This window comes from Tarenaya hassleriana, unplaced genomic scaffold (genome assembly GCF_000463585.1).
Source record: "Tarenaya hassleriana unplaced genomic scaffold, ASM46358v1 Cleome21, whole genome shotgun sequence".
NCBI classification, from domain to species: domain Eukaryota; kingdom Viridiplantae; phylum Streptophyta; class Magnoliopsida; order Brassicales; family Cleomaceae; genus Tarenaya; species Tarenaya hassleriana.
The window spans coordinates 781,435-804,427 of record NW_010965451.1 but is presented as its reverse complement, the minus strand read 5'-3'; the positions used below and the strand labels follow the sequence as shown (position 1 = coordinate 804,427).

Here is a 22,993-nt window from a genome sequence, read left to right as displayed (position 1 = left end):
TTTTAGATCGTTGTCCACAAAATCAAACAAATATTCCTCATTTCTTTACTATATTATTAATACTTTGGACAACAAATTTTTCTATAGTCATCTTATTTTATATATATATATATATATTTGCAATCATATATATCCGCAGGATTAAATATATTATAGTATATTTAATTAAAAGGTATCTATCTTTATAGACTTATAATATATGTTTTTTAATCAATGCGAATGCGATCCTGATTAGTATGACATATTATAACTAAAAAAGATTAGTCAAAGTATTTTAGGGCTAATTAATAATGTAAATGGTATACAATCCTGATTAGATGTATGACTCTTTCCTTCAAAGACAGCTGTGTAAAAGTATAAAATAATTAAGAAAAAATATATAGATTAATTATTTTAATTCGCATGACGCTTAATTTTCACGTGATGATTATATTTATATAACTATACTTTCCAATCGACTACTCTGTCAATTTTATTTACATTAGTTGTTGACTTGATTGATTATTTATTTTTTTAGGATTTTGTGAAATTTAAAAAAAAAATAATTGCCATATAGAATTGGTTTCTTCATATATATATATATATATAGAGACATAAACTGAGAAAGTTTATGTATACTATTTATCAATCTTACTGTTTCATATTTACTTCCCAATCGCAGTTAATTTTTTTACATTTCTTTTGGTTTTCTCACTCTTGAATTTTGCTTTGCTTAAACAGAATTTAATTATGAAAATGGAAAGGTTCGTTAAATTAATGGTTATTTTATTAGTCAGGTATATCGAAAAAAAAATATATTATACACTGGTTAGTGATAACACATTTTTAAAACACATGTTTTCCTCGAATAAAAAAAATATTTTAAAAATTTTAGTTTTGAGTTGAAATATATTTGGACTTTATATATTTGGGCCTACAAGATTGGGCCGTTAAGGTTTTCGGATAACTGCGAGCGATTTAAAAAATATAAAAAGGGACGGAGAGGAAGAACGTACAAAATAATTTTTCTCTTCGAACGGAACTGAGAAACGGAAAAACTTCTCTCTCTCTCTCTCTCTCTCTCTCTCTCTCTCGGAGTTTCCTTGTCGGGCGATTTAGGGTTTTTTTCTTTTCTTTTTCCAGTACTTGATTCTCCCCTACGATTCTTTGGGAGTTTCCCCAATTAAGGCTCGGTTTTTAAGTTTTTACCTCGGGGAAATCTCATAGGGTTTTTGTTGGAATTGAGTTATGGATTCTATCAGATCGTCGTATTGGTGTTACAGATGCAACCGGTTCATTAGGATCGGGGCTCGGGAGCAAGATTCGATCCTCTGCACCGATTGCGGCGGCGGATTCGTAGAAGAAATCGAAACGCCTTCGCGTTCTCCGATTCACCACCGTTTCCCTTCCACCGCGGTTTACGACTCGAGCCCGGGTCCGCCGAGTCCGAGATTCCGGCGAAATCGGAGAACGGGAGGGGATCGATCTCCCTTCAACCCCATCATCGTTCTACGGGGACCCACCACCGATTCCGGCGGGCATGAAGGAGCCGCCGGAAGCTACGAGCTTTACTACGATGACGGGGCAGGGTCGGGTCTCCGACCGTTACCTGCGAGCATGTCGGAGTTCCTGATGGGTTCAGGATTCGAACGGCTTCTGAACCAGTTGGCACAACTGGAAATGAACGGAGCTGAGAGATTGGAGCAACCACCGGCCTCTAAGGCGGCGGTCGAGTCCATGCCGGTGATCAAGATCGCGGAGAATCACGTCTCGGAGGAATCGTATTGCGCTGTGTGCAAAGAGCCTTTCGAGCTAGAATCCGAGGCTCGTGAAATGCCGTGTAAGCATATCTACCACTCTGACTGCATTTTACCTTGGCTTTCGCTTAGGAACTCTTGCCCCGTTTGTCGGCATGAATTGCCTACGGATGCAAATGCGAGTAACATTGGTAGGAACTCGAGTGGACACGATGGCGAGACAGTGGGTTTGACCATTTGGAGACTGCCTGGTGGTGGGTTTGCCGTGGGGGGATTCCACGGCGGAAGGAGAAGAGGCGAGAGGGAGTTTCCAGTTGTTTTCACCGAAATGGATGGAGGGTTCAACACTCAGGGTGCTCCGAGGAGGATTTTCTGGGAGCCAATGGAGGGAAGATCAAGGGAGAGAGGCGGGTTAAGGCGGGCTTTTCGTGGGTTCGTCTCATTTTTCGGGAGATTAAGAAGGGGTTCAAGTTCATCGGCTGCCCGGGAATCTCGGTTAACCAGAAGAAGTCGATCCATCTCGATCTTCAGCCGACCAGCAGCAAGGACAAGAAACCAAGGTTGGAATGCGGACAACGAAGACTTGTAAATGGATACGGCTTCAGTTCTGTAAATAACAATCAGACAGGGAAGATGTGAAGGTATGAAAGGAACGATTTTTCTTCATGATCATGTCTGGGGAATCTGAAGGTTGCTCTGAGCGTTGTGAGAGTGTAATTTAGGTACAAAATCATGTTGTAGTTTCTGTCATCGCTATTGATTATGATCAAAGCATTCAGATTCTTTCCCCGAAACACTCGAGGGATCCTCCACCCCGTTACTCTCTGTTTAATTGAGAATGGATAAGAATAGGAAGAGCAGAAGGGGAAAATTTGGAAAATCCAGACTGGTGGTAATTCAAGTTTTGTCCTCTGAAGGGGCATAACTCTACTTGTGGAATGATGATTCAGTACTCTTTGTTTCCTCCCTTTGTTTCCCAAAAAAAAATTTAGTTCAGTCAGGTCTGAAAAATCTTACCGATGTCAATGAAGCTGGTTCTGCATTATAAGTCTCGATCCCTTTCTTGCATGCTAACAAGATTCTCGTGTAACGAGACCTTGTCAAGTCTTGGACAAACTGACACGTGCTCCTGTGTTTCTTGTCCGCATCCATGAGGGTCGATCGAGAGAGAGAGAGCGTTACTAGGATTAGTGCATGTTGTTTCATCTTTTATATCAGAGCCTTAAATCTTACAACCGGGGAGAGAGCGTTACTAGGTAGGTACTAGGTATGGTATGGACACCGGAATCCAAATTTCCGGATACTTGACCCGATTTCCTAGTCGGATACCCAAAAGTTGGATATTGCGAGAACCCGACTTCTGATTTCGGCCGGTTATTATTCGTGCCCACGGATACCCGTCGCAAATCATAGATACCCATTTCCTATTCCAACCATATGCATCGATCATTAAGAATCTATTCTGAATCTTGATCTTTGGTTGAGGAAAACTACAACTCATCTTTTATCCGAAAAACTGCAATTCCACTGCATCTCAACAGGAATAAGGAACAAAAACGCACAAATGTATTATGAACAAGCTCAATCATAGAGTGTACCGACTTTTAGCAGCTCGATCAAGCTTCTTAGCATCCTCCTGAAAACATGACAGCTTATGAATAATACCCAAAAACAGAAAACAGAGTGCATCGAGAGAGAGAGAGAGAGAGAGAGAGGCCATACATGGACTATGAAAACAATTTCTTCGCCGTACCCAACAAGTCCCTTCCATTGTTTCCCAATTCTTATCTGCACAATGCAATTTCAATTCTGTGTTCTTAGATAAAGCGAAAAAACATGGTATTGCCTGAATCCTCTCAAGTTTTATAGTTACAACAAGCATTTGAAACATAAACAAAAAGCCCTTGGTTACATAGCATATCATATATATAAAAGTTACCTGAACTTGCTCGTTTGCAGCGTTTTTGGTCCACAGAGAGATCTTATCTTGTTTCGGCCTTACGTTTACAACCGCTCCGCAAATCTCATCCCCCTCGTCAAATTGCTCACCGACCATAGCAAGTAACTATAATAACACAGCATTCCATCATACGAAATGCAATTTGACTTTCAGCATAGGCCAAGGATAGTTACATTACATACCGTGTGAAGCCAGTTGGTATCCGATTTCCCCCTCGGGAAGATCATTGTCCACTTCCCTCCATTTGAACACTCAGGGTCTTCCCATTTCGGCTCCATTTCATGTTTGAAGCAATACAAGTCAGCCCCTGGAGCCAACTTGCTCGGATGATACATGTTATTGTAAAGACTGCATCAAGGATTAATCACCAGTGAAAACATGATAGTTTGCAGACTAAGCAAAAACAAATAGCCGAAGGCAGGAACTGAAATCAGTTTCCAAGATCGAGCAAGAAAAAGTAATTTTTCCTGAGATTCAACACAATCATTCTCCTTGGCAACGAATCAAGAACTCTGAGAGACAATTCACGTATGTTCAAATGATGAGAGATTCACCAAAATCGGCACAAAACACCCACAGACATTTCAAATGATGAGAGATTCACCAAAATCGGCACAAAATCTAAACTATCGAATCCTTAATCAGCTGATTTTATCTTCATTTAATAGGGAACACGAAAGATGGCATAACAAATATCTCACCTCCAAAACTCCTCGACGGTGGCGAATGTGTACATGGATCGCATGGAGCTTCCCCAAGTGGCTTGCTTCGATTTTGAAGACGGATTATCGAACCAGAATGTCCAAGAATTGTGGAGCGGATGCGGATGCCGAATAACGGGGGTCGATTTCTCCAACTCATCGACATCGCCGTCGCCGCACACGGTCTTTCCTCCTTTCAACACACCTTCCTCTCCGCCGCCGGAATTACCAATCGCCGGAAAGTGAACTCCTAAAGAGATAGAGCTCGCAGTGTTGGGATTGATATTCTCCTCGGCAGCGCTCGACGACGCAGAAATTTCTTCAACCGCCATTGTTCCTCGCTCGCTCTGTCTCAGTTGAGCTTTTCCTCGCTGGTTTGTTTACTGTACGGAGGAAGAGGAAATGCTCAGCCTTATTAACGGCCCATTAAAGGCCCATTATCGACAAATTTTGTTCCTTTCCTTTTTCCGAGAACAAAGGACAGCTTAATAAACCAAATTGAATCTAATTAAACGCGCCCGGTTCACCCGGTTCAATTCGGATTGAAACGAATTGGTTTGTTTTGGATTTCAAAAGAATAAAAAATTTTTTGATTCGAATTGGATCGGTTCGTTTATTTTATGAGCTAAACGAACCGTCTCACGATATCAAAAAATATAATATTTTTTTAATTTAAATTATAAAAATATCAAATATATTTTGATATAAAATTTAAACATTAAAATATTAAACTTAAGTATATAAAATAAGTTATATATATGATCAACAAAAAATAAATTAAATATTAAAAATATATATATTTGTTACTCATCTGAAAAATGCATTTGTTCAGGAAATATGTGTTACGGCTCACTAAGTTTACGTACGGTACACCGTCAAGTGAAGAAAAAGCTTTTCTCAACGGACCAAGTCTTCTATGGAAAATAATAATAATAAAACAATATAGCTGAAATTGAATTTTTTAAAAAAGATATATTAAAAATGAAAATAACATTTATATTTATTTTATTGAAGTTGGTATTATATCCAATATGAGCAACTCGAGGCCACTCTTCTTCATTTCCATGTCCCACACCACCGTGTGACATATCTGTTTTACGTTTTAAAATTTTCATAATTTACGAAAAAAAATTATACAATTTTTTTCACGAAATCGTTTTTCTAATGACCAAACAAGCCCAATTGTTGTGGGAAAAAAAATCAATGCTAATAAATAATTGGTGTATCAATAGATTCTTCTCCATATTTTTTTTTTGCCTAAATAGTTTTTTTTTAAAAAAAAAAATCCCAACATAGAGACAAAAAGCAGAACACAGTTCATTCACACAGCGCACAAACGCACAGCAGAATTCTAGGGAGAGAAAAGCTCGAATCTTTTCACGTCTTACGGAAAACTCGCATGCGATTCCTTTGCAGGTGACGAAATCCATTGTTGGGTTTGAATCATGCCGTCGGGTGCGAAGAAGAGAAAAGCCCTGAAGAAGAAGAAGGAGAAGGAATCTATCGGAATCGGTAAGGGGAACGACAACGGCGACAATCTTCCTGGTACTATGTTTTTTTTTTTGGACAAATAAGAATCACTTGTCGATGTTCTTGTACTGTGCTTTTGATTCTGTTTCTGCTCGAGTTTGGTTCAGAATTTCGGGATTTGGGGATTTTAGTATATTCCTCCAAATGGGTTTATGCAAACTTTTGCTGCTTTTGATTCTACTCAGACATTTGACAGTATATTCTCTTATTTCCGAGGAAATTGTGTGGTTTATTATTTGCTTCTCTTGGATCCTTTGAGTATTCTGTCGATGGATTTACATAATCATAACTGTTTGTTTCCTTGTTGACCACACTTGTCTCCTGATGAGAATGAGATCTTTCATTGAATTGGCATTTAAGGAATGCTCCCAATGATGACTTGAACCAGACTTTGTTGAAACAGTTACATGAACATCTCATCCCTAACATGAGCGTAGCTTTGTTGAATCAATAAAAAGAAAAGAAAAGAAATTTTCTTGTCTTTCAATTGAAGTGTCTTCACTGTCTTGAGCATGACGACTTGCCTTTAGTGTATCTTTTCTCTGAGTTTTGGCTGTCTGGTTTTCTTGGTATCTTTTTGTAATCTTCTGGCTTTGCCAATGATTTCTGAAAAAGGTAATGATGATCCCGAAAGTGATGGCAATCTGAGTTCACCTAATTCTCGCGGAAATGGAGAAGAAACGCATCCATCTGCTTTTGAGAAGGACAAAGCTGAGACCTCTGTTCTTGTTGATTCCTTCAAACCTCATGTTTCTGCATCCGAGGTTGTGATATTTGACGATAAAGATCAAGTTAAGACCTCGAACATAAGTTCGGATTCTGTCGATCATAAGTTTGGTGAACTAGAAGAGAAGGAAAAACTTAAAGACGGTAACTTGATTACACCCTCAGAAGAATCTGCTGAAATGGGCAAAGAAGCCAAGTCGGTTCTACAATCTGAAATTCCAGAATGTCCCGAGGCAAAGGTACCGACCCTTCCACCTTCCTTCCCTATACCACCTATTTTCAGTCGGTGTAATCTCCTCGTGGACATGTGCAGAGTCTTTTGGCATCCGGTCCACCGGTTGCACGAACGTCATGGTTGAGTTGCTGCGGTTTGTTTGATGCGATGGCAGGGTCTGAACGATAAATCACAGGTTGAGATTCTTAGTACCCGTTTTTTATATCCGATTTATCCGTTCCTTAGTGTTACTGCTATCTTCATCTATATTATCCATGACTGGGGAGTCTGGGACTTGTGTTCTTGTAGTGTTCTTGTGTTGGTTTCTCTTTTGAAGTAATTTACAATTCTTCCCTCTTCGGCTGCACTAAGCTTTAGCATATAAAAGTTTTAATACGAGGATGGATCGCCCATGGACTTGGAATCTTGGATTGGACAGTGTTTCCTTTCCTATCTTTGAAACCCTTCTCTGAGATGCTTTTTGCCAGCTTTGTAGTTGAAATTGGTCAGAGTTGGAGTAGTGAGCTTTTTGTTGTTCATCTGTTTCAAAATTTTTAGCTGCATGAAAATTTTCGGTAAAGATCTGATTCTTCGATCCTCTCTGCGCTGCTCTGCTCTTCAGAAATCAAAACATATCGTTACTTGTAACTATAGTTCAAGAATCTTGGAGAACCATCATCATCATCTCCACATGCTCTTATGTTGCAGAAATAGGCAGTGAAATCTCAATGAATCCAGACAAGATGCCGGGTATGTAGATTCTTCGTGTAAATTAGATTTTGGATGGATAGCATCGCAAATTTTTGAAGCAAGACTTCAGTTGTCTTCTCCATGTTTTTTTGGTCTGTCTTATATAATTGACATCTAGCTATATTACATGGTTACGACCATCTATATTACAAAATGAATGCCGCCGGCGGCGAGACATTGAGTGTCGCCGCCGCCGGCGAGTAGACTTTCCGCGAGACATTCTTACACCTCTCCCCTCATGTTTTGTTATGTTCTCTTTACGTACATCGGATGCCATGTTTAATACAAAAGTTATCTGCAATCTCAGCCGAAAGATGGTGAATTTTGAGATTATTAATCATTATGGGAATTCATTATTACACAAGAATTTGCATCACCGATTGCAGACAATTAGCCAAAATGAAAAATCGAAGAATATAGAATGCTTCAGAAGAGGTCAGATGGTAGTGCATGTTAAGTATTCAACACTTGGTTTCAGATTTACAGATATTGGGTAGATATATATCCTCATTCCTCTTCTGAATTTACAGTCAAAGATTGGATCTTTCATAGAAAAACAAAATTTCCACCAAAGGGTTTTTGTTTTAAAAAAATGAGATTTTTCAGAGGGGAAAATCGCAAAAACAAGGTATTTGAAACAACAACAAAAAAAATTGGATCAGATTACAAGGCTAATCAAATCATTCCGCAGACGCAGAGCATCATGCTCATGATTAAAACAGAGAATAAGAAGAAGATCGATAAATTCTGAATCAGATAATAATGTCAATCACCACATCGCAATCAACTATGAAAGCGAATAAGACTGGGGCGACAAATACTTATCATCATCTTCATCGGTTAAATTACCGACACGAAACACAGAAGAACAGCAGAAGAATCGGATTGACGAACAAAGGGAAAGCGAAGAGAAACTGAGGAGAATTTCCGGAGAAGATAGAACAGAGAGGGAAGAGAAAACGATATTAGAGTTTTGCAGAGGCCGAGAGCAATGCTTTGAAGTTGAAGATGGACAGAGGTTCGGCTTTTATACAGAGAGGGAAGAGAAAACGAGATTAGGGTTTTGCCTTCGATTTTAAAATTATTTCAATTAAATACGAATCTAATATAAAAATAATTAAAAACGACACCGTTTTTATATGGGCCAGGCCGATGTGTTTGGCAGGCCCATGGTGTTTTACTTGTAAAAACACCCCCCAAACGCCAATCATCGAGAAGGAGAGTAGAACCGGGGAGAATACCATATTCCTCCACGAATTCTCGAAAAATTCCAATTTTCTATACCAATTTTTAATTTGACAAAAAATTACACCGGATTTTAAATATTTTCAAATTTCTACACAAAATCTTAAAATGTATTACAATTTCCTCTATATCCATAAACAACGTTAAATTTCGTCAATTTTAACATTGATGTGCACAGATTTCGTCAAATCATCACATTTCGCCAAATCATCATGGCACGTCAGAAAATAAATAAAAAATAAAAAATTTCTATTTTTTTAAAAAACTAATAAAATAAAATAAAAAATTATAGAATTTTTAAAAATTACAGAATTTTAAAATTTATTTTTAAAAATAAAATAAAAAATTACATATACATATATACACATTTTTATATCTATACACAATTATATATATATACATATATGTGTCTTATACATTTACATATATACACACTTTTACATATATACACAATTTTTTAAAAAAACTTTTAAAAAATTACAGAATTTTAAATTAATTTTTTAAAATAAAATAAAAAATTACATATACATATATACACATATATACATCTACATACATATTCACATTTTCATACACTATATATATACATAGTCACACACACACATATATATATATGTGAATATGTATGTATGTAGAAATATATATATATGTATATATATATATATATATTCATATGCATATATATATATTTCTACATACATATATACATATTCAATGCATATATGGATATATATGTATATATATGAATATGTATATATATGAATATGCATTGAATATGTATATATGTATATATACATATATGAATATATATATATATATATATATTATTTATGTGTATATATATATGTATATAATTATGTATATAGATGTATATATGTGTGTATATGTATATGTATATAATTGTGTATAGATATAAAAATGTGTATATATGTAATATATAATTTTTTATTTTATTTTAAAAAATAAATTTTAAAATTCTGTAATTTTTTAAAAAAATTTTTAAAAAAATATATTTTATTTTATTAGTTTTTTAAAAAAAATTCTGGAATTTTTTATTTTATTTTATTTTTTATTTATTTTCTGACGTGGCATGATGATTTGGCGAAATATGATGATTTGCCGTGTGATGTGGCATACCATGTCAGCGTTAAAATTGACGGAATTTATCGAGGTGTAACTTATATGAATATGTATATATATGAATATGCATTGAATATGTATATATGTATATATACATATATGAATATATATATATATATATATATTATTTATGTGTATATATATATGTATATAATTATGTATATAGATGTATATATGTGTGTATATGTATATGTATATAATTGTGTATAGATATAAAAATGTGTATATATGTAATATATAATTTTTTATTTTATTTTAAAAAATAAATTTTAAAATTCTGTAATTTTTTAAAAAAATTTTTAAAAAAATATATTTTATTTTATTAGTTTTTTAAAAAAAATTCTGGAATTTTTTATTTTATTTTATTTTTTATTTATTTTCTGACGTGGCATGATGATTTGGCGAAATATGATGATTTGCCGTGTGATGTGGCATACCATGTCAGCGTTAAAATTGACGGAATTTAACGTTGTTTACGGATATGGGGGAAATTGTAATACATTTTAAGATTTTGTGTGGGAATTTGGAAATATTTGAAATCCAGTGTAATTTTTTGTCAAATTAAAAATTGATGTAGAAAATTGAAATTTTTTCGAAAATTTGTGGGGAATATGGGATTCTCCCTAACTATAAACTAACTATAAACTACGAGATTCCTTAATAATTTTTTTTTAAATTACTGATTAGATAACACTATATGATTATTTCATGGGATTAAGCACGTGTTAGTATTCTTAAATGGAGCCACGTGGACGTCCTACGTGGCATATTTGTGTAGGAGCTGACACCAACGGTTGATATTTCATTGTTGTCGTTTTCAGAAAAAGGCCCTCTAACGAAATCCCGACCGTCCACGTGGTGATCAATTACTTCGACGAAGATATCTATTCCGTTGAAGGCTCAGCACCGGCGAAGACGAAGATGGCGAGTCTCTGTCTCTCTTCGCCGTCTGTTCTCTCTCTTCGCCTCCGGAATCGCAACAACAGACCTGTTCTCTCTCTAACTTCTCGGCTTCGTTCGCCGGAGGCTTCCGTTCTCCGTTGTGGTTCGAGTTCTGCTTGCTTCAATCCGCTAAGGTGAGGGAAAACAGAGCGTGTGATTTCGAATTCATCTATCGAGCTGTTTTTTTTCTTTATCTCTTTCGGATTTTCTCAGAGTATCGGTTGATTGTCTGCGAATGGCGACGATGAGAGTAGAAAAGCGGGGAAGGAGGGGATCGAGTGTGGTATGTTATGCTGCGCCTTTGAGTCCTCGTAATCTGCAGTGGATCTCGACCTTCTCTTCTATGTATAATCTCTTGTCTTTTTCTCCCAATGTAAATTTTAAATCAGAACGCTAATGGGTAAGCCCTGAGATTATGGCCAACGCTTTAGTTTTCTTGTTTGTCAAATGTGAAATTGGCTTCATTAGCACAATCATCTTCTTGTGCTGACTAAAGATAGTATGCTTGAAGCTTTGTTTAGGCCTCTTTACTGTTCCTTTGGAAGTCAGCAGCTTGAAAATATGAGGGAATTTCTTGCATTAGAGAAAATTGTAGAAGCTCATGTTTCGGGCTTATGTCTATAATGAACGAGGATGATGAAGTTAAAGCTGTTCTATATGCTCAGTCGTGCATTTACTTCCGGCAGAGAGAAATGGTTATGTGTGATTTTTAGGTTGACAAATCTTAGTTCTTATGTCCATTTGTTTACCCCAATCTCTAAAATTCTGTATGGTTCTTAATGCGAGCAGCATAATAACGTTTGTTGTTTCCTGCCTCTACTTAGTGTGCTTATGCTTTCGAAGGGCACCGGTATCCAGAAGTCCTTCCTTGTTCCTCTTTTTGCCCTACAAGCACCAGCGAACATTATTTCCTGGATGAAGTAAGCTTCTTGTTGGCGATTTCATATTGTGTCTTTTGCAGTTCTGGTTGCTTCTTCTTCTTTCACCATGAATAGTTTTACATTGGTAATCTGAAAATTTCATCTGGTTCCTCTTCTGATATGGAATGTGCACATATGCTTATTTGTCTGTCTTGAAGTCGTTAATCTTGTACATCTGATTTGTAGGGGTGAATATGGCATCTGGGCAGCATTCATGGCACTTCTTGTTCGACTGTTTTTCTTTATTCCAGGTATATATTTATCTTCAAGGAGCATGAGTTGGGTTAAATATTTATATATAAGAGACTATTGCACTTAAAATCTAAGTAGCCCTCAGTTCCCTGTTCTTTGTTACATAGTCGTGGAGAAACACAAGAAGGTGCAAGCACTTTCGTCTTATATAAGAAGACTATTACATGTTTACCCTTACAGGGTAGGCATTTTTAAGCTTCTACTAACCACTGCAAACTTCAAATAAGCTGTTAAGTTGTGGCGTTTCTGAAAATTGTTTTTGGCTGGCACGTTATGCTTTATGTGGCTATGCAAGTTTAATGCTGTTTTTGGAAACTTATGTCATCAAACCAACAATGTTCTGTTGCCAACAGCTATATGTGGGCAGGATTCATGGGTGTATTCACCAGGTCATGAAATTGCAGGATTTTATACGTGTTCGTATCGAGGTGTAACTCTGTTGTGGCTGCCTTGTTTGCAGGTGAACTTGAATTGCCATTTGTGGCATTGCTCTTGGTGATTGTGGCGCCTTACCAAGTTATGAACTTAAGGTTAGAGGATGTCTTGTTTGAGATCATTTGGGTCTTCTTTTCTAATTTTTCCTGTGTTTACACTCACCAATCTCATGTACTGGCAGAGGAAAGCAAGAAGGGGTTATCATTGCTTTGGCAATCGCCGGGTTTCTGGCTTTTCAGCACTTCTCACGAGCTGGCAGCTTGCAGAAAGCATTTGACCAGGGCTCAATTCTTGCCACCTTAGGAATCATTTGTGTCACAGTTGTATCATTCCTTTTCTTGATGTGAATATGCTCTTGAACAATAAGGAGGTTATATGTAAATCACTATAATAATGTGCGCGACAAGACAAGAAGCAATATGCTGTATATATGTGTGTGTGTGTGTTCTTGTAATCACAAAAGTATGCATGCTGTGTTTCTCCTGTCCTTAAGAAAAGTTGGCATTTTGCACTATCTTCTTGAAGCAGGTCGATATGTTACCGACAGATGATTGCATACGGAACCGGTTTTGGATGAAGACAATCCACCTTGAAGTTCATGAAAATGGAAACTGCAGGTTCAGAGCTAAGGAATAGTGAAGTTCTATTTTAAAGTATCTACGGAAAGTAAGAAGCTCACCACTCCATTTACTGCAGATTTTCGACAGGTATGTAGCATCTTGAAAGTTTAAAAAGGGATTTTCATTTGCTTTGTTGTACATCTTTCGTATGAGCTATTGCAGGATTAACCATGTCTAATGTTATTCACAATATTCATCAAGCATTCCCTAGGCTTTTTATTCTCTAAAATTGTGGAAGGATACACTATGCTTAATGAGTCTAGAAGAATTTAATTTATCTAAGCCCTTTGTTTCTGCTACATCTCCTGGTAAACTAATATGCCTCCAAGATGAATAATAGCAACAGAACAGATGGCTAGGCTAAGGTCTTGAAATAAATTAAGGTTTCTTGCTTTGAATTCCATTCCGAATATCTTGCAGGCAAGTGGAAGAAGTGCCTCATCATTTGGAGAAATGATTAGGTCCCTTAGATTCCCATTTGCTTAAAGATAGTGTTCCCTGAGTAGTTTCATGAGTATCCCTGCTGCTGCGAATATCGGGAGTAAGCCACCTGACACAACAGGCGATGAACTTGGAAGTCCGGTTGGCTCTGCCACGCCATACACTGGTCCAGTCCCAGGGAAGCCTGTTGTTGGAGTTGTTGTCGGGGTCGTGGTAGGGATCGTGTTAGTTGGCGAAGTATAAGCCGGTGGGCTTGGAGGATTTGGCGGATTTGGTGGACTAGTGCTGTATTTTCGAGTAAAAAACAATTGCTGTTATTTTCTTCCTCTTTTGCAGGTTAGACGTGATTTAAAGGGAAGCGGAGAATACCTGGTTGCTCCTGATGATGCCGGAAAGTGGCAGTTCCCTTTACCTGGGCGCAGCAGGAGAGGAAACAGAATATCAAATTCGAGATTCGTCCTTGATATCGGGTAGCTAAAGTTGAAAACTTTAGTCACTATTTAACTATTTGATGTATTTTGAATCAAATTACTGTGATACATTACTCCTAGGTTCTTGCCCTATCACAGGTAGCATTTAGATGTGAAAACACATATAACTTATGTAGTTGGAGGTGGCAGTCTACATATGCGGATGAACATAATCATGGCCAGGATGCAAATTACATGCAGGTAAACTCAACTCTACTTTTTTTGTGCCGTGATGATTACTATATCTTCCTTTGAGTTCTATCATAAAAAAGTCGATAATCTTACTTGGGTCCGTGCTGGTAAGTTGAGCTGTCCCTCCGAAAACGCAGCTTTCAGGTCCCGGATGCTTCTGGTAATAATCGTTGAAAGCGTAAGAAGCGTGATCACGGATGTTGTTTGGCTCGTAACAGCTTGCCCCTGGTTGGATCGATCCACAGTCAGCTCCTCCATACCCGCATGCATAGTCCAACGCCACCTGTAACGCTGTCGGTGAAGCATTTGGGCTCGCTATACACCACTGGCCACCACCACCTACACCTACACCTCCACCTCCACCTCCACCTCCACCTCCGGCTCCACCACCACCACCGCCACCTCCACCAACGACTCCACCGCCACCACCACCACCAGCTCCACCGCCAAAATCTCCTCCTCCTCCACCAAAATCTCCACCACCTCCAGAACCAAAGTCACCGCCACCACCAGGTGGGGCCGGGGTTGTGACTGGTCCTGGCTGTGTCGGTGCAGGTGGTGATGGTTGGGTTATGGTCGGGGTCGTGGTGCTGCCACCGGGATTGGTCGGATTCACAACCGGTATATCTCCTTGTCCCTGAGCTAAAACATTTGGAGCTGAAAGCAATCAAAAGACAACAACCAGGTAAGTTTTTTCTCTGCATTAACATATTCTTTGCTTCATCGTTTCACAAAAGGGTACCGGGGTTTTTTTTCAAAAGGGTTTTCACAAAGTAGGGTTCATATAAAACATAGGAAGATTACCTGATGTGATTAGAAGGTAGAAAAGAATGGCTAAGTGTCTCATGTTTTCGTTTAGGTTAGATGAGAGGAAACCAATAGAAGAAGGAAGTTGCCTGGGAAGAAGTTTGATGGCATTGATGGAGGGAATATATAAACAAGAACAGAATCATAAGAGGGCAAAGAATCAGAGATTTCTTGGGATGGGAGAGAGTCGCCATGGCGAGTAGAAGTAGTGGAAGAAGAAGGGAATAAAAGAAGACTTGAGAAAGGAGGAATTTGTAAGAAGCTTGGGGATAGGAAACGCATTAAAGAGGAAAAGGTATAATCATGTATGTAGTCTTGGTTATAAAACGATCAAATATGGCTATTGGTATATGATTTTTGCTTCGAGGGTTTGATTATATTACATTGATATTTATCAAATATGAGTAACGAATGTAGTGGAAGAGTTTCATGAAGCCGATGATGTAATTCAAACAAGTTGGTGACGAGTTTTTAACCCTTTGGAAAAAATATTTTGTTGGAATTTCGTTGGTGATTAATGTAGTCGATGGTGTTACTAGGGATAGATGATGTTTAATTTGAAGTACGTTAAACGCAATTGAATAATATAGAATTATATTTGAATATAATTATTAAACAATTAAATTGACAAACCCAATATAGAACAACAACATCATCAACATCGTTTTAATTTCAAGTTTATTTAGAGTGGCTCGTATGAATTGTTCATTTTTACTCATTTCGGTTTCAAGTTATTTCTTTTACAATTTACAATAATTCTAAATTATTCTTAATGATACGTTTTGTTCTGCTCTTTTATTTTGTTTTTCACCTTCGTTCTTATACTTTTGATATAGAAATAGTTTTAAAATTGAAGACAAAACAAATGAATTAATGCATGAGTACTATAATTTTGTGGAGTCTAAACAAAATGAAATTCGATAGAAAGACATAATTAAATAATCTAACTAATTGAACCAGAATTCGAGGTCGGAAAATGATATTCCTAGTGAATACCATGGGGTTGCTTTGGAAAATGTCGGGAGAAAAGGAGGATTAAGGTTATTTTTATTGGTTTAAAAACATCAAAGCGTAAAGCTTTTGGCTTACGTGTCCTGATATCGTAAAGGGCACACGTCATTTGCAACGAGGCTTAACATCTAACTCAAAGAATTAGTTCTTGCAATCTTAAATAAATTAATACTATAATTATCTACATTTAATAATTATAAATGTTTTCACAGCTATTAATATAGAGGATTACACAAGTAATCATTCAATTAATTCATTTTGGTAATTTTTTGTTCTTCTTCTTTTATTTTTATTTCAATAAATTACCTTATTAACTACATGTATATCTGTATTAAGGCTAATTAATCTCCTAGAGTTCTAATATTTAAATTATTGACTTTTCCTAATTACATAATTTTGTTATAATGTATCTTTATCTATGGAAAGTAATAGTAAAATCAAAATACTTTTTTTGTTATGACATTGATGGCCGATAGTTTTATAATCTACACTCACATGTGAATTTGATTTCTCGTATGATTTAGTATTATTTATTTGTGATGGACTTTTCAGCACTTTTTTATTTATTATTTAATTTGTGGTATATAGCTTAACTGGAAAAAAAATTAGAAAATAATTATATCCAGATAAGACTTTTAAATAACATTAACATGTAAAGATATTTATAATAAAAGAAAATGGTAGTAATTTGAATATTGGAATTTCCTATGCATTTATATTTCTTGTTTGAATTATGTTTATTTCCAATTATATATTATACAATCTTTTATGTTAATGTATATGAGCTCTTTTATCTCTTGTGACATATTTCATCCTATATGTGAATTTCTTAATTTGGAAACTGTTCACGACAAAAAAAAAAAAGAGGAAAGATTTTGAAGCTGTGCGACGTCTCAAAAGTCTTGACCGGTCGGAATGTCTGCCGTTTTGGCATTATAATGACGAAAACCATGTCGTTTATTTAGTCGGGAAATTCAGAGTTTTTTTCCATTTTCACCGAAGGAAAAAAAAAACGCAGATTAAAAAAAAAAACGGGAGAGGGTTTTCGTTTCACCGATATAATCTTCTTTCTGCTTCTTGTTTCTCCTTCCTTCTCTGATTGTTGCGACAGAGAAACCACACAGCGACGTTGTTTTGTGCAGATCTGTGAGAGAGATAGAGAGCGATACACGGCGGCGAATATGAGCGGCAAGGGCGGCGGTGGCGGCGGCAGTGTCGGAGCGAGAAAGGGCAATAATGGAATTTCAGATATCCCGTCGGGGTCGAGAAAGATGGTACAGAGCTTGAAGGAAATTGTGAACTGTCCTGAGGCCGAGATCTACGCCATGCTCAAGGAGTGCAACATGGATCCTAACGAAGCCGTCAATCGTCTCCTCTCCCAAGGTTTCTCTTTCTTTTTTCTTATTTTTCTTCGATTTCTCGTGTTCGAACCTTTCTGGTTCTTGTGTGTTTTTCTGTTGAGGGAGTTAATGGAAAATTTAATGGCGGAAAAATTAGGGTTTGCCTGTATACCTGAGAGGTTTTGTGTTGTTGATCGCTGAAATAGTCTGCTGACTGAGAGATTTGTATCAGGATTAGGGTTGGGGTTTTGATTCAAACACTCTTCAGTTTATTCTTTGCGCAATTTTTGGTTAGTGTCGAAGCATCTAGTTCTTCATGGCGGGATTCAAAATTAGCCCCTTTTTGTATTCCTTGCTTTTGGTTGATCGTTTGTTCCTCGCAGCTGGTGAGACATTTGTTGTGTCACCATATTCGCAATCTTAATCTTTTTGTTTAAAGTTATGGCCTCTTGTAGTTACCGCTTGTGTGACATTAGAAGAGCAAAGGGTGCAATTTTTAGGTCGAAGCTCGGCAGCTGCAACTGACTCAACACGATCGCATATAATGTGTTGATGTTTGTCATCTTGTTGCTCTATTGATACAGCTTTATATGTAGATGTGTATATCGCCTTGATTAAGACCTGATTTTTTCATGGTGATACTGCTGCATATGATTCAGTTGTCATTAACTATTGGTTTTTTCATCGCTTTGTTAAAATTAGTTCTTTGTTTGCTTCATGGTATTGACACTTGTTCTTTCATTATTCAGATCCTTTTCATGAGGTGAAGAGCAAAAAAGACAAAAAGAAAGAGGCGAGTCAATGCTGAAAGTTGCACTAATCTTTTTGGCATATAGATCCAGAAACTTATTTCTAGGCCTTAGGTTGACAGTGTTGGCATTTTTAATTGTTACGCAATAAACCTATCTGTTTCACCTGTTATGATGGGAGCCTTCCCCAAACCCTTGCTCAGCGGGATGCTTTGTCCACCGGGCTGCCCTTTTTTTTCATCTGTTAAGAAGTTTTATACCAAGCAGCTTCTAATCTACTTTCTGTTATCCCTCGATCAATTTTCTGCTCTCTTGAACAGCACACATATTCACAACTGGCATCAAATTTTCTAAAGATACTGCCATGTTCTTTTTTTTAACATCTGAAGACATTTGGTGCCTTGAAACGCCATAGTTCAAACTGATTTGTGTTTTTGCCTGGTTGTAGACGTGTTGTAGATGTAGCTGGAATCAAATTATTTTTGTATTTACCTTCATTTTGGAGTGAAATCTTGGTGATTTTTTTCCAACTTTCCATTTTGTTCAGAACAAGGATACAACAGATTACAAGTCGCGTGGTGCTAATAACACTTATAACCGTGGGGCTAGAAGTGGTTCCGATCGTTATGCCGGGCGAGGTGGTGCTACAAACTTCAGCTCTTATGGTATAAACCTGGCGATATTTTTTTTAGCTATTGGAAAAAAGGATCTGGAAATTTACTAGTTTTTTCTAAAGGATACGTGCTTACACGTTTCTATGGTTCAGAATCTGGAAACTTCCAAGGAAAATCTACAAGCAAGAGAGAAGATGGAACAGAGGGTTATGTGGGGACTACATCAGCTGCTTCTGGAGTAATGGGGCGCTATCAGCCATCGCACAGGTTTTCCTTTCAGTGGTGCTCTTTATTTTGCGATTTTCTTAGTGCAATTGCAAAAGTCGACAAATAGCTGGTGATTTTATGTGCTTCGTCAAACTAGTATTTGTGTCAAGACGCTGTGTACTGTGCATACTTATTCGGATTTTCAGTTATGATTGTATCAGTAGGTTCCATTCAGTTGAACATTAGATATAAGTTGCAGCTTCATCGTGAATCTTTAATTTCTTATGATGATGTCTGAAATTTCTATGCTTATACAAAAATAATGTTAGGTTTACTAGAATCAGTGAGAATATTATACTGGTGAGAAGGAATTTTATTATGAGGAAAACTATGGCCATAGTATTGGAATTCTGTATCTCTGTTTACAAAAGCATTCCATTAGACCTTAGTTTACGTTATTCAACATTGCTGTGGTTTTGCTTTTGCTCTTTTTTTTTTTCCTGCAGAACTATGTTTTGTGCATTTTTCTATCTGGGTTGCCAGTCGCTCACATTCATTTCATACTTTTTGCAGTGATTTTGTTGCCATGGAAAATAAAATGTCATCTGTTCACGTGGCCGATGGGATACAGCCATCGCAGTCTGCTTCTGGACATCAACCTGCATGGTTTGGAGCTGCAGGTCAGATGTCTATGGCTGACATTGTGAAGATGGGTAGACCACAAAACAAGACAATGAACCCCCAGCAAAATGTTGATATGCATCCTGAAGTATATAGTGAGCATGAAGTTGCAAATCAGCATGTCCCTATCATAGATGAATGGCCCTCAATTGAGAAGCCAGTAGCTGCTAGCACATATTCACTATCGAAGACACAGGCAGAGTCAGAGTTATGTGCTGATCCATCTGACTTCCAATCCGGTAGAGGAGATCAGCAACTTAAGGTCCAGTTAGAAGAGATTCATCGAGCCGAAACCGGACCACTTGGGAATCTTGGGATAGATCAGCTGCGGCCTGATTCTGTTTCTGGTAGAAACATCCAGGAAGATGACTCTGGAGTTTCTTCTGAGTTTGATGATAATCCATACAGACACGAAATGCAGACCCACCTGGTTGAGCACGAAAATGGTGAGATGAATAAATGTGTCTCTATTGATGACTATAGTTTATGCTTGTACGATTGATGTGATTGATGACCATGTCTCTTGATGTATTGATTATCATCTTGTCTCTCTATGCCTCCTTTTCTCTGTTCCTTCTTGGTGCTAGTGTGGTGTTCTTTGTTACACATGTGAGAAGAAATTGGCTTATAATGCAGGTAGTGGTGTTCTTGAGTCTTTGGCGTATTTTGAAAATTCACATTTTCAACTTTGTTTCCTTCTCTTGATTATTAGTTGCTTCCAGTATGATGTTTATTGTTGTGGACGGGAAAAAATATGAAAAAGCGCATATGAAGATCCCTTGTTGTACTTTGATGGTGTCTTATTCTGTCTCATTGTTATTCTTCAGATGAAGATAATACTTCTTCTGTTGCTGCCAACCTTCAACAATTAAGCATAGAGAATCACGATCATGAAGCTTTGCATGAAGAGGACAGGCCTGGTCTCATAATTCCAGATCATCTGCAAGTCCATGCTCCAGAGTGCTCGCAATTAAGCTTTGGAAGTTTTGGAGGTTTTGGAATAAGGCCTTTAAGCAACCACGTTGAAGAGGCGTCTGATGTAGACCCACAAACCGAACACTCTGATGCTAGGCATGCCTTGACTACCCATTTCTTTTTCTGGTTTATTTTCCTTCTTACTTGCTGTTTTCTTATAATCTAGTATACATGCTTGTGCTCAGAAATACTGAATTCTATGGAGATGAGCATCTTGGGAGCACGAACAATGGAGATATTGGACATGGAGCTAATCCAAGTGCTGGAAATTATGATACTTCAGATTCTCAAGGAGAGATTTTGAAGCAAGAGAACCCCGAGAATGCTCAGGAGCACCAGTACACGTTTACTCAGTCTGAACCAGGATATGCACATGAAAATGCTAAGCAGCAGCTCAATACCGCATTTGATGAATCACAGACAAGCACACAGATGCAGAATCTTGCTTCGCTGTCCAATGTGATGGTAAGCTGCATACGTCACATATGACACTCATCGTGTTAGAAAAAGTCATGCATGTGCAGTTTATACAAACCGTCAAATCTTCATGACTTTAGTAATCGAGCTTGTGAATTGATAACTTTTTAAGATCCCTATTTTCTGTTGAAGATGCAATTCACACTAATTGCTGATCAGGTTTGCGATTCCATTGAAAAACGGGCTTTGTTGTCTGTCGGTTAGTGCTAGGCTCCTGGTGTCTATAAGACCTTGAATGATAGAAAAATCTGTTTAAAATCTGTTTCTGTGTTTTGCTTTCAGCAAGGTTACACAAACTCAATTCCCAACACTTTGTTGACACAACCTGCTCAGAGTGTAAGGGATCTCGAGCTTCAGTACTCACCTTTCCCTGTTGCACAGTACATGCCTTCTCGAAATAGCAGCAACCCTTCTTCATTCAGTGGCCAGAGTATTTCCATGTCAGAGGTAATCCTTTTGTCTCCCGTAGAACATGATAGCATTTTCTTTTGATGTATCTGATATATTTCAGTTCGTCGAGTCTGATTGTGTTTCTTCTGATATAGCTCAGTTCCTTTCATTTGATGGGGCAATGTTTTTCCCTGTTGGTTTGTGTTAACTATGGATCAAAAGGAAGTAGGGTTTCGCTGTTGGTTTGTATTCTGATGATATATGTTTTTTTACATGGTTGCAGGCAATGAGAGGCAGTGGCATTTCTACATCTCAATCAACTCAACAGACCTTACCGGGTGCTAATATTGCTCAAGAGCCCACACTTCCTCAGCAGCTGGCGATGCATCCATACTCTCAACCTACCTTGCCTCTGACCCACTTCCCGAATATGATGGGTTATCCTTTGCTGCCTCAGAGTTACCCCTACATGCCATCGGCTTTCCAGCAAGCATTTGCTGGTAACAGCTCATACCACCAGTCTCTGGCCGCGTTGCTTCCGCAGTACAAAAACCATATTTCTGCGAGCAGTTTGCCGCAATCGGCAACAGGAGGTGCTGCCTCCGCTTACGGGTTTGGGAATTCGAGCAATGTTGGAATCGGAAACTACCCTCTTAACCAACCGGCAGCTCCTAGTGGGACGACGCTTGGTTATGAAGATGTCTTGAGTTCACAATACAAGGAGAGTAATCATCTCTTGTCCCTCCAGCAGCAGCAGCAGCAGCAGGTAATCTCATCTCTTGTCCCGAAATCTTTATATCTTGAGATGAATAGTCAACAACTGGAATAAGAACTGAGAGAGACTGGAGATTAGAAGTGAATATACGAGGTGGGTTTGGTAATGTTGTTTCAGACATGACTCAGTCCTTAACATTTTTCTCTGGACCTAACTATGTCAGAACGAAAACTCTGGAATGTGGATTCATCATGGATCTGCTTCAAGAACAATGCCAGCTGTCCCGAGCAACACATACTATAACCACCTCCAAGCACAACAGAACCAACAGGCATCCTCCGGGTATCGACAGGCGGCGTCTCAGCAGCAGCAGCATCATTATGGATCTCTCGGGTACCCTAATTTCTATCAGTCGCAAACAGGAATGATGGCCATGGAGCAGCAAAACCGGGACGGTGGTCCACAGGGTCAGCCCTCGAAGCAGAACCAGCAGCAGATGTGGCCGAACTCTTACTGACCATAAAAAAAAAGAAAGATAAGGGTTTCTTTTTTTTTTTACTTGTCTTTGTTTTCCCTTTTCTTTCTTTCAATCTTCGGCTATAACATGATCGATAGCTTGTTAGAGAAGGCTGAAGAGAATGTGTTTTCACCATTGGCCTTCCTTTAACTTAGGGAACAAGTAAACTCTAACCCTAATGTTTCTGTCGCCTCTTTTTGATTGTATGTCGTGTGCCCCCCCCCCCCCCCCCCCCC

General features: G+C 37.9%; 6 protein-coding genes and 1 long non-coding RNA gene across 10 annotated transcripts; 5 read left to right on the top strand and 2 right to left on the bottom strand.

The window, feature by feature from the left end:
* The first annotated feature begins 1,031 nt into the window (after positions 1–1,031).
* Positions 1,032–2,702, top strand: LOC104814272 (E3 ubiquitin-protein ligase RDUF2-like). The gene has a single exon (XM_010542235.2). The coding sequence runs from the start codon at positions 1,228–1,230 to the stop codon at positions 2,323–2,325; it is 1,098 nt and encodes a 365-aa protein (XP_010540537.1). The 5' UTR covers positions 1,032–1,227; the 3' UTR covers positions 2,326–2,702.
* A 472-nt stretch (positions 2,703–3,174) lies between these two features.
* LOC104814271 (eukaryotic translation initiation factor 4E-1-like) lies at positions 3,175–4,793 on the bottom strand. Its single transcript, XM_010542233.1, has 5 exons — positions 4,398–4,793; positions 3,879–4,044; positions 3,676–3,801; positions 3,459–3,524; positions 3,175–3,372 (listed from the first exon to the last, which is right to left on the bottom strand). The coding sequence occupies exons 1-5, from the start codon at positions 4,727–4,729 to the stop codon at positions 3,322–3,324; spliced, it is 741 nt and encodes a 246-aa protein (XP_010540535.1). The 5' UTR covers positions 4,730–4,793; the 3' UTR covers positions 3,175–3,321.
* An 887-nt stretch (positions 4,794–5,680) lies between these two features.
* Positions 5,681–7,842, top strand: LOC104814270. Of its 3 annotated transcripts, XM_010542231.1 has the most exons (4): positions 5,691–5,942; positions 6,543–6,892; positions 6,967–7,063; positions 7,576–7,842. In XM_010542231.1, the coding sequence occupies exons 1-3, from the start codon at positions 5,843–5,845 to the stop codon at positions 7,054–7,056; spliced, it is 540 nt and encodes a 179-aa protein (XP_010540533.1). In that variant the 5' UTR covers positions 5,691–5,842; the 3' UTR covers positions 7,057–7,063; positions 7,576–7,842. The 3 variants fall into 3 exon arrangements, with proteins under 3 accessions (XP_010540534.1, XP_010540533.1, XP_010540532.1); XM_010542232.1 differs by lacking the exon at positions 7,576–7,842 and having other exon boundaries at positions 5,681–5,909; positions 6,967–7,451; XM_010542230.1 differs by lacking the exon at positions 7,576–7,842 and having other exon boundaries at positions 6,967–7,451.
* Positions 7,843–10,885: 3,043 nt separating this feature from the next.
* On the top strand, positions 10,886–13,034 carry LOC104814269 (cold-regulated 413 inner membrane protein 1, chloroplastic-like). Its single transcript, XM_010542229.2, has 6 exons — positions 10,886–11,078; positions 11,158–11,289; positions 11,769–11,864; positions 12,051–12,115; positions 12,577–12,646; positions 12,733–13,034. The coding sequence occupies exons 1-6, from the start codon at positions 10,924–10,926 to the stop codon at positions 12,896–12,898; spliced, it is 684 nt and encodes a 227-aa protein (XP_010540531.1). The 5' UTR covers positions 10,886–10,923; the 3' UTR covers positions 12,899–13,034.
* Positions 12,878–15,165, bottom strand: LOC104814267 (transcription initiation factor TFIID subunit 15b). Of its 2 annotated transcripts, XR_002024242.1 has the most exons (5): positions 15,079–15,165; positions 14,368–14,931; positions 13,982–14,024; positions 13,231–13,897; positions 12,878–13,139 (listed from the first exon to the last, which is right to left on the bottom strand). XR_002024242.1 is itself a non-coding variant. In XM_010542228.1 (4 exons), exons 1-4 carry the CDS (start codon positions 15,119–15,121, stop codon positions 13,654–13,656), a joined length of 894 nt encoding a protein of 297 aa, XP_010540530.1. In that variant the 5' UTR covers positions 15,122–15,165; the 3' UTR covers positions 13,214–13,653. The 2 variants fall into 2 exon arrangements, 1 of the variants encoding a protein (XP_010540530.1); XM_010542228.1 differs by lacking the exon at positions 12,878–13,139 and having other exon boundaries at positions 13,214–13,897.
* LOC104814268 lies at positions 14,846–15,599 on the top strand. Its single transcript, XR_771882.1, has 2 exons — positions 14,846–14,959; positions 15,134–15,599. It is a non-coding gene; the product is annotated as an uncharacterized LOC104814268 (long non-coding RNA).
* A 1,519-nt stretch (positions 15,600–17,118) lies between these two features.
* LOC104814266 lies at positions 17,119–22,963 on the top strand. The gene is made up of 10 exons (XM_010542226.2): positions 17,119–17,475; positions 18,182–18,225; positions 18,729–18,846; positions 18,948–19,062; positions 19,576–20,129; positions 20,511–20,754; positions 20,844–21,123; positions 21,418–21,582; positions 21,809–22,291; positions 22,464–22,963. The coding sequence occupies exons 1-10, from the start codon at positions 17,274–17,276 to the stop codon at positions 22,755–22,757; spliced, it is 2,499 nt and encodes an 832-aa protein (XP_010540528.1). The 5' UTR covers positions 17,119–17,273; the 3' UTR covers positions 22,758–22,963.
* Positions 22,964–22,993: the final 30 nt, after the last annotated feature.